At 49.4% G+C, this 10045-nt stretch overlaps 2 protein-coding genes across 2 annotated transcripts in view; one reads left to right on the plus strand and one right to left on the minus strand.

The window, feature by feature from the left end:
- Positions 1 to 6294, plus strand: part of Kctd13 (potassium channel tetramerization domain containing 13) — a 17739-nt gene extending 11445 nt beyond the window's left edge. Inside the window, exons 3-6 of the mRNA XM_021203699.2 lie at positions 2066 to 2155; positions 2244 to 2296; positions 2845 to 3040; positions 5540 to 6294. Of these exons, the coding sequence (XP_021059358.1) occupies positions 2066 to 2155; positions 2244 to 2296; positions 2845 to 3040; positions 5540 to 5776 (576 nt within the window). The 3' untranslated portion in view covers positions 5777 to 6294. The remainder of the gene's footprint in view (positions 1 to 2065; positions 2156 to 2243; positions 2297 to 2844; positions 3041 to 5539) is intronic.
- Positions 6295 to 6645: 351 nt separating this feature from the next.
- Positions 6646 to 9954, minus strand: Asphd1 (aspartate beta-hydroxylase domain containing 1). The gene is made up of 3 exons (XM_021216874.2): positions 8985 to 9954; positions 7354 to 7467; positions 6646 to 6856 (listed from the first exon to the last, which is right to left on the minus strand). The coding sequence occupies exons 1-3, from the start codon at positions 9841 to 9843 to the stop codon at positions 6747 to 6749; spliced, it is 1083 nt and encodes a 360-aa protein (XP_021072533.1). The 5' UTR covers positions 9844 to 9954; the 3' UTR covers positions 6646 to 6746.
- Positions 9955 to 10045: the final 91 nt, after the last annotated feature.

The raw sequence follows: 10045 nt of genomic DNA on the forward strand, positions 1-10045 counted from the left end.
AAAGAAAGAAAGAAAGAAAGAAAGAAAGAAAAGCAATAGTGCTCTCAGATGTCTGTAACCCCTCCTGTGCATGCCTCACTCTCAAGAGAAACTGTGCTACCTGGGGCCTGAGTGGCTCACCAAAGAATCCCTGACCCACAGAAAAAGGAACTGGAAAGACCTTACGTTAAGTGAAGCTGTGGCATTTGGGGCCGTTTGTTACACAGCACAGAGAACAGGCATGTGCTCTGCCTCCTGCGCTTTCTCCTCAGCTCTCACTGCCACACCCACAGGTTTCTGGGTTTCTGTCTCTTTATTTTGTCTCTGCACCGAAACTGCAGTTTCCATTATTTTGCCTTTGTAGTGGATCCTTATGCCTTACAGACTCACCGCTTCAAAACTGGCAGTAATTGCAGACTTCTATGCTTCCATTGATTTTTGTTGTTGTTTTGGTTTGTTTCAAGGTAGTTTTATTAAGTAGCCTAAGCTGCTTTCAAACTTGATGACCACTTGCCTCTGCCTCACAAGTGCTTCCATTACAGTATTCACATTCCTGATTTTTGTTGTTTTTGTTTTGAGACAGTCTTGATGCAGAGTCCTGCATAGCCTCACATTCTATATAGAACAAGCTAGCCCTGTGCTGTGGCTCTGCTCAGTGTCTACCTCCTGTCTCCTGGGATTATAGATGAATGTATGTTTTTCCTCTGTACTTTCTGTGAGAGTTAGGTCTAGGCCATTCTCACAGACCAAAGTTTAAGCAGACCTCGCACCTCAGCCTCTAGTAGTTGGGCCTTACGGTTCCAGCTACCAGGCCCAGCCTTTCATTTAAATTCTTTATGTATACATAGAATATATTCATATTCTATATATGAATACACATAAATACACACATACACACAAAAATCTCTTAGCTGAGCAAGGTGGCATAGGCCTTTAACCCTAGTACTTGGGAATCAGAGGCAGGTAGATCTCTAAGTTTGAGGCTAACCTGGTCTACAAAGTGAGTTCTAGGACAGCCTGGGATCCGTGGAGAAACCCATCTGTCTTTAAAAAAACTAAATATTAATAATAATAATAAGTCTCAAAACCAGTTTCTGGAATTTGTCTTAGACTGTGTCTTTAGAGACAGGCATTCCTCTAACATGTCTCTAAAGGTACATTTCAACATGTGGAACACTGAAACAGGAGGATTGTTTTTTGTTTTGTTTGTTTTGAGACAGGTCTTACTGTAGATCGGGCTGGTTCTCAAATCCATAGACAACCTCCTACATCTGCTTCTCAGGTGCTGGGTTAGAGGCATGTGTCACCAAGACAGCCGAGGCAAGAGACTGTATGTACACTCAAGGCTGTCTCGTATTTTAAAAGTTAAAATTTCATTTTTAAAAATGGTGCGGAGTCAAAGTCAGTGGCAGTGTACTTGCTTGGGATACCCTCATGGTCCTGGGTCCAACCCCCGGCCCTCCAGAGATAAACAGCCTCACTGTACTCAGTCATTCAGCAAATGTGTACTTACACTGGTCACCATCGTACAGTCCTCAGGAAGTACATGTCAGAAACAGACACATACTTAAGTGCTGTGAAGAAAAGGAACCAATACTTGAACCCAAGGAAGCTATGTAACTGCGCAGGAATGGAACTGGCCTGTGGAGGTCGGCATGCTGAGTTGCACACAGCTCAGGGAAGCACAGCCCTGGCAGGCTGACCCATGCAGTCAGGGCGAGCACAGCTGGGTGCCTCCAGAAGGGTAGGTTGGTAGGGTGAGGGTGGCTTGCTGGGGAGGGTGTACTGGCTATACTCAGCCTCCTGCAGCTGGGCCTTTGGGGACCTGCTGCTATGCTTGGACTTCATGTTAATTTTACACACACACAAACACACAAAAATAAACCTCTTAGCTGGGCATGCTAAATTATACACTAGCTGTACCACTGCACAAGAGAGCCAGAGTGGCGTGGAGTGGTCACATCCTAGTGAGCCTTGGAAACACGGAAGAGTATTTTCAACCCCCAAACAGAGTCACACAGCCTTTATTGAAGTGGCGTGAGTGAATACCAGTTGTACTGCTAATCAACTTCCACTTCCTCTTCAGCAAAAAAGGGAGAAGCTGTCACCACTATGCCTCATCCCTACAGTGACATCACCCCGGGAAGAGCAGCAGCTTCTGGCCAGCACCTCCAAGGTGAGGCCCTGGAGACCGTGGGTTGGGCGGTTGTGATGGCTGCTGTTGTTTCCCTGTCTCTTGACTGCATCCTTCTGCCTCCCCACAGCCTGTGGTAAAGCTTCTGCACAACCGCAGTAACAACAAGTACTCCTATACCAGGTGAGCGCTGGGCTCAAGGATGGCTCCGTGTCTTTACATCCACAGAATCCTAGGTTTGGCATAGCTCTGCTGTCCTGTGGAGGACTGTGGTCATATGGAGAGACTACAGAATGCCTGCCTGTTGAATGTCCCATCCCATCTGTGCCACCTGTCATCAGTAAATGAGGTTCAAGCCAAACCTGTGATAATGGTTAGCATAGGCTAGTCCCTTATTTCCCCAACAGGATTGTTCTCAGTGTTGTCTGTTAACTTATCTATGCTCCCAGTGGTCTGAGGACCTGTTGGTCTCCAACTAGAGATGATATTGTGGTACCAGAGGATTACGTAACCTGCCTAATGTTGCTTAGTTAAAATGTGGCAGTGCTGGGGTGCCTGGTGACAGCCTGCACCAGGAGCCTCTGTGCTAGGCAGTAATTTGCCTTGCAAATTCATCCCTACACAGTCAGAAGTGCCCTGCTGCACAGGACTGGGAATGTGGGCCCCTCTGGGGGGAGTGGAGGGAAGGAAGACAGTCAGTCACCTAAGGCCGGCTGGCCCCTGGTTCTCAGCACTTCAGATGACAACTTACTGAAGAACATCGAGCTGTTTGACAAACTAGCCCTGCGCTTCCATGGGCGGCTGCTCTTCCTCAAGGATGTCCTAGGAGATGAGATTTGCTGCTGGTCTTTCTACGGGCAGGGCCGAAAAATTGCTGAGGTGTGCTGCACCTCCATAGTCTATGCTACAGAGAAGAAGCAAACCAAGGTCAGAAGGGATCAGGGAGGGTGGGAGGGAGGGAGGACTGGGACCCTGGACAGAGGTAGATCAGCAGGTCTGGCAAAGGAAAGTTCTTTGGTGGTTATTGGGGACCAGAATTCTGGTTCATGGCTATGCAGTTTGGGAAGGTCACCTTATTACCAATGAAATGAGGCTGTTAGATTAGAGAAGATTTTGTTTTCCTTTTCTTTGTTTAGGGTGCTGGGGATTAATTGGTCCCCAGGCCTTGTGAAGAACCTGGTTTACCTGTTTGTGGCTTTTTAAAAAAAAAGCTGTATTTATTTTATGTGTCTTGAGTGTTTTGCTTGCATGTACATATGTGCTGGTATCTGTGAAGGGCAGAAGAGGGCATCAGATCCCTTGGAACTAGTTGTGAACAACCATGTGGATGCTGGGAACTGAGTCCGATTCCTCTGCCAGAGCAGCCAGTGCTCTTAACCACGGAGTCAGCTGGTCAGCCTCAAAGCAGGGTTCTTAGGGAGGCAGTGGGGAGGGCTCAGAGTTGTCTGCAGTGCCCAGGATAGCATGCAGGGTTAGACGCATGTGTGCATATTTCTTTATGGAAGGCCTATGAGCTGGGTCCAGTGCGTGTGGGATCCCAGCACTCAGCAGCCTGAGGAAAGAGGAGCAGGAGTTTAAGGACATCCTAGGCTACACAGTAAGATCCTGTATCAAAAACTGTCCCCTAAAAAAAAGGTCCATGGTTCACTTTAGAACCTCAAAAGGCCCATTACCAAGAGCAGATTCTGATTTTGCAGTATTGCAGAAGCAGCTCAGGACTTCATACAGCTAAGCCAGTGCTGTACCACAGAGCCACCTCCCCAGCCCTTTGTTGTCTCGTTTTGTTTTGAGACAGTCTTACTATGCCGCACAGGGTGGCTCGAATTTGCAATCCTTCAGCATCAGCTTAGACAGCCAGAATTGTACACCTCTCAGGCATGTGGTGCATACCTTCAGCTGGACCTGCCAGGGCAGCATAGTGAAATTCTGTCATTAAAAGGAAAAACTAAAACCCTCCGGACCTTCCGAGTTCATGCTGTGAATGTGGTAGCCATCAGTGGACATTTCACAGTATCCAGGGCTGGAGAGATGGCTCAGCGGTTAAGAGCGCTGGCTGCTCTTTAAGAGGACGTGGGCTTGATTCCCGGCACACACCTGGAAGTTCACAACTGCAGACCTGGGGGATCTAACACTCTCTTCTGGCCCCGAGGGGCACTGCATGCGAGTGATGCACAGACAAACATGGAGACAAAACAGCCACACATATAAAAAGTAATTAGTTAAAATTTAAACTGTCTCCATACCCAATCTGTGTTAGGCACTGCCCGACTCCAAACCACAGAGGCAGCCTGTTGACATGCAGAGCTATCCATGGTGCTGTATCATGAGCAGTCTCCCTGTTGCCTGTCAACTAATGAACCCAAGCCGAGCATCATTTCTTCCTGAATACATTTGCTTATGAAATCTCAATGCAACTGCCCCAGACAAAGTTGTCAACCCCCTTTTTAGCTGTACAAAGTGCTGTAGTCTTGGGTAGAATATTGGCTGCAGAGCAATATTATTCCTTTTCCTTTCCAATGTCCCCTAGCCAGTATTAGGTACTAGGTGATACTTGTCACCTAGTGGAAAGACTAAGAAACACTGATCAAAGAAATGGAATGTACCTCATCTTCCCGAAGGGTTTTTTTCCCTGCAATTAGGAAGATAGGAAGAGGTAGCTTAGGAGGAAGGTGTGGTGGTATACACCTGTAATCACACCTAATGGGGAGGCAGTCGAACTCAGTCTTATTGGCTGGCCTCTTACAGGAGGATTGCAAGTTCAAGGCCATCTTGGGCAACCTAGTGAGACTGTCTTAAAATAATGAATTCAGTAATAATTAAGAGTATGGGTGTAGCTCAGCAGTAGAACTGGTCCAGCATGCATTAGACTCTGGGTTCATCATATCCTTTTCAGTACTGCCCCGCAAACTGCCCTTTTTCCTGCGTCTTTTCCCTGTTTGTCTTAATTCTGTCTTGCTGCCACTCCTCATTTTGCTTTCTCTAGCTATCTGCCTCCTTCTCTTGAGTTGGTCAAACACCACATTCCCAGTAAGGCCTTATCTGAATTCCCTACTGAAAGATGAAACTTTCTTGAGAAAGGCTATTCACATCCCTGTTTCATTTCCAGCTTTCTGCATAAAATGTCATCATCTGATTTAATATATATCTTGGGAAGAATGTGTCTGTGTTCTCCCCCTAGACTTCCAACATGCTGAGGGCAAGCATTTGTTTATAATACTACATTCCTGATGCTTGGAACAACCCAGGGATAGTGGCAGGTACTCAGGACTTATTAAATGAAAAGCATTCCAAGAGCCTGGGCAGTGAAGGAAAGAAAACAAGTCTAGCTGCCTTCAGGGCCTGGAGGAGAGCCCACAGAGGAGCCGCTGGGGAAGCGCTGTGGGACTGGGCCAGAGGTAGGAGCTATGGGTTGCTGGCCTTTTGCAGGTGGAATTCCCTGAGGCTCGGATCTTTGAGGAGACACTGAACATCTTAATTTATGAGAATTCCCGTGGCCCAGATCTGGCTCTCCTGGAGGCCACAGGGGGTGCAGCTGGCGGTGGTGGGGCAGGCCGAGGAGACGATGAAGAAAACCGAGAGCACCGTGTCCGGAGGATTCATGTCCGCCGCCATATCACCCACGACGAGCGTCCTCACGGCCAACAGATTGTCTTCAAGGACTGACCTTGATCTTCCCTTGCCTTCCTCTTGCTTCTGGGACCTAGTCCCTCTGTCTCTTTGCCCCGACTCTGCTGGCCAAGTCGTGGGTCTTCCCTCTGTCCCCTCATTGCATGCTATGTTCAGTGAGCCCTTTCCTTCCAGTCATCGCCACTCACTGCTAACCATACGGTACATTCCAGCATTTCCCTCTGGTGGGGCTCTTCAGAAAGCCAGTCACCACCCCTCCTCTACATCCTTGTTCTGCCATCTTTCTCTTACCATCTGATTTAGAATGACACGGGGTTCCCTTTCCGTTTTGTTAATACATTGAACACACATGTAGAAAGGACCACACTCCAAGCTGCTTTCCTCCATTGCAACAGAGTACTTTGCCCCTCCTGCCCCACCATTCGCCCTACCTCCTTAACTTTGTACTAGGCTGGCCTGGACCTGTGCCAGCTCGGCTATCTTGATCTGTTTCATATTATTTATTATTTTAATTTTCTATTAAATTATTGGAATAAAGGTGAGCTGAAGGTCTACTGCTGACTCTCGGGTGAGGGATGCTGTTGTTAAGAAGATGCGCTGGGCAGTGGTGGCGCACCCCTTTCTTTAATCCCAGCACTTGGGAGGCAGAGACAGGTGGATTTCTGAGTTCAAGGCCAGCCTGGTCTACTGAGTGAGTTCCAGGACAGCCAGGGCCACACAGAGAAACCCTGTNGAAGAAGAAGAAGAAGAAGAAGAAGAAGAAGAAGAAGAAGAAGAAGAAGAAGAAGAAGAAGAAGATGATGATGATGATGATGCCTGGCTGTTTTGTGGTAGAAACATGAGCCACTTGCCCCAAGCCTTAGCCTGGGATTAGTAACTGGGAAGGAAAGAGTCGGGACTTAGGAGAGGATTCAGAATTTGTATTCAACGCTGGCAGAGTAGGTGGAGAAGAGGTCCTGACCACCACTCAAGCAGTGGTGCAGCGTCAGGTGCACGGAAGCTTCTTTCAAGGGTCTGGAGCGAAGACAAAGTCGAGAGCTTGGCGTTCTGCCCCAGCCACGTTAGGGTGCCAGAGGTCCACAATGAAGACCACTCGAGGCCCATCTTCAGGGGATCCTAGGGCACACAGGGATGGAGACAGCAGCTGATACCAGAACTCCTGTGCTAGAATTCATATTATAGGCTGAGGAAAGCAAAAATCAGTGCCAGGCCCTCACCAGTGGTGCGTTTGTTCATTAAGCCACGGTTTCATCATGTAGCCCGGCCCTTAAACTCACCATCCTCCTGGCTCAGCCTCCTGAGTTTCACCATACTGGCATTTACAGTGATAACTCTATGTGCCCAAAATGGGTACATTTTATACCAGCTGACAGACATAAGATTAAGTAAATGCCCGAGGTCCCATAGCAAGAGGACAGGGGTGCAGATAGTCTAGCTTATGATCCTAGCCCATATGCAGTCACCTAGTAAAGAAAGCAGATGCCCCACAGGTGATTGGAGGAGCTGTGGCTTGCCCAAGGCTGTGCAGTCCCGAAACAGTGCTGCTGAGAGCAGACTGGCTGGAATCCCTCTCTCTTTGGTCCCCTGACCCACCAGAATATGAGTCCTATTACCATTATGAGCCACTGTATGCAGGAAGGAGTCGTCCACCAGGAGGCAGTGCCCTTCAGCCCAGCACTGGGGCTCACCACCAACAACCAGCTCACAACCAGGAGGGATCTTCAGGCCTGTGAGGAGAGAATGGAAATGGAATCCACCATTCCTGCCTGTGTTCATTGAGTGTCCTACCCACTCTGGGCCTCACAGGGCAGATTCTGTGGTCTTCTCAAAGATGGAGAGTACATCCACCACACAGTATAGTCTGAAGGATGCTCAGATACTAGAAGTCCTGCTGTGAGAAGCATATCTGTCATTTGGAAGAAAGCTCCCCTAAACCATCTCCTCCTGGACTTTCTGTCAATTCAGTTCCAGAATATACTGTGTACTGGGCACCTCTCTCATGAGGCAAAACTAATGGATCCAGTCTGACCCCAGGACCTCAGTCAAGTGTGCTGAGAAAACAGCCAACTCTGATGTAAGTAAGACATTCTAGAAAGTAGTCCTTAAGACTGGGTAGTTTTCCCAGCCTTACCAAGGTTGAAAGCCCAACATGTGCATGGTATCTGTAGGGAGCAGCCAAAAAGCCTTCACCCAGGGACCAGGGGTTGGGGTGAGTCCTGAGGCAGAGGGGTGGTCCCTGAGAAACCCCAGCTTCCAGCCCCAAGTCCTCCTGTAAATTGGCAGGGAAGCTGCTCTGTAGTAGCTCCAGGTTGTGCCTCTGGGTGTCACGTGGCACAGAGGGGGTAAAGGCAGGGCTAGTAGGAAAAGTAGTGTGCCCCAAATCATAAGATCCATCCAGCTGGCAGCACACAGAGATTTAGGCTAAGCTGAAGTCATAATATTTACTTTCCTGATTTTCTTTCAATCTTTAGAACATTAGAAAATCTCAGGGGGCTAGGGAGATGGCTCAGCGGTTAAGAGCACTGCTTGCTCTTCCAGAGGTCCAGAGTTCAATTCCCAGCAATCACTCGGTGACTCACAATTATCTGTAGTGAAATCTGACGCCCTCTTCTGGTGCGTCTGAAGACAGACACTGTCAGGTTGGTGCTATTGAACGCCCCACTGGCACTGCTACTTATCAGGGAAGAAGCCTAAATAGAGTAGGCTACCTACTGTCACACCTTCGATCCCAGCACTCAGGAGGTAGAGGGAGGTAGATCTTAGTGTGCTTGAGGCCAACTGGTCTGTATTTAGATTCCAGGCCAGGACTACATAGTGAGATGTAGATTGTCTCACTATACTCCCTAGACTAAATGAAAGAGAAATAAGACCCAGGCTTGCCTCAGTCTCCCCGGTGCTGAGATTACGGGCATGCATGCCCTGCTCCAGTTTTTACAATTTAAATTTGATTTTCTGAGTATTTCCTCTTCAGGGCAAATAACACTGACCACTTACATTTCAGTGGTAATTTCTTTTAAATTAAAAGGCGGGGGAGGGTGATTGGAGACGAAGAGGAAGAGTCAGTGTGGGACACTGTGCAAGCCACCGCTGACTGGATAGTTTGCATGAAAACAGAACTCAGATCTGGTTGGGGAAGATTCTGAGAAGAGAGGAGTGATAGGAGCCATAGTGCAGAAAGACCCAATGGCAGAGAAGAGGTAGTGAAGTAGGAAATACGGAAGGTTAGTAGACAGACTATACTCACCCAGATGGCATCTAACCCGAGCATTGGTGGGTCCACAGCGGCCCTCAAGCCGGGCCCCAGGCAGTAGGACGGAAAAGCCAGCATTGCCGAAGGTATTGGCACTCATGAAGCTCCGCAGCCCCCTCAGTGCCCGATAGGCTCCTGGGCACCGCCGGCAGTTGCTGGGTTGGCATCGGCCTGCTTGGTACAGCAGGAGCTGGTAGCACCCAGGGGCCAAGGGTGGGGACCAGCCCCGAGGCAGAGGGGTAGTTCCTGAGAAGTCCCAGCTCACAGCCCCGAAGTCCCGCAAAATGGCGGGAAAGCTGCTCTGTAGGAGCTCCACATCATGCCTCTGGGCATCACGTGGCACAAAGGGGGACGAAGGCAGGTCTGGTAGGAAAAGTAAGCCAGGGCGCTGAATGCCCATGACTCCTGCACCTCCTGTGAGGCCAGAGCCTCCCTGAGCTGCCCGCCTCACTCTACCCATCCCAGCCCAGGAGTAACGCCTGGCATAGGCCCGAAGCCGCCTGCTCACTAGACCTTCTGCTCTGGGTCCTTCTCCAGGATCCCCAGGGCACCTTGGGCCAGTCTGAGAACATACATCAGGTATACCACTAACACCCCCAGCTCGGCTCCCAGCCCCCAGGGCCTGCATGTCTTGGGAACCCAGGCGGTAGCAGTACCAAAGAAACAGAGAAGTGAGGGCTCCGAGGAGCACAGTAAGGGCTGAGGAGCCTAGGGGCAGTGGCCATGGAAACTTGATAGGCAAAGAGGCCCTGGCTAAGTGACAAGCTGCGTCTTGCAGACCCCAGCTCCCTGGTCCCCCCGTTTCTCCACCTGACCCCTCGATGACTGCTTCCTGATTCCCCCCCTTCCACATCTCCACTTCTGTTCACTCCTCCTACGGGTCCCCCAACAAACCTTCCCCTCACTTCCCTCTCTCTCCTTCCTTTTCTATTTTATTTGTCTCCGCTCTAGTCCTCTCTCTTCCTTCTGTGGTCCCTCTCTCCTTTCTCCTTCCCGCAGTCTCCTCTTCCTTTCCTCTCTCCACCCTCAGTCTCCCAGTCTCCTCCCTCCACTCC

Source organism: Mus pahari, chromosome 1 (assembly GCF_900095145.1).
Source record: "Mus pahari chromosome 1, PAHARI_EIJ_v1.1, whole genome shotgun sequence".
NCBI lineage: Eukaryota > Metazoa > Chordata > Mammalia > Rodentia > Muridae > Mus > Mus pahari.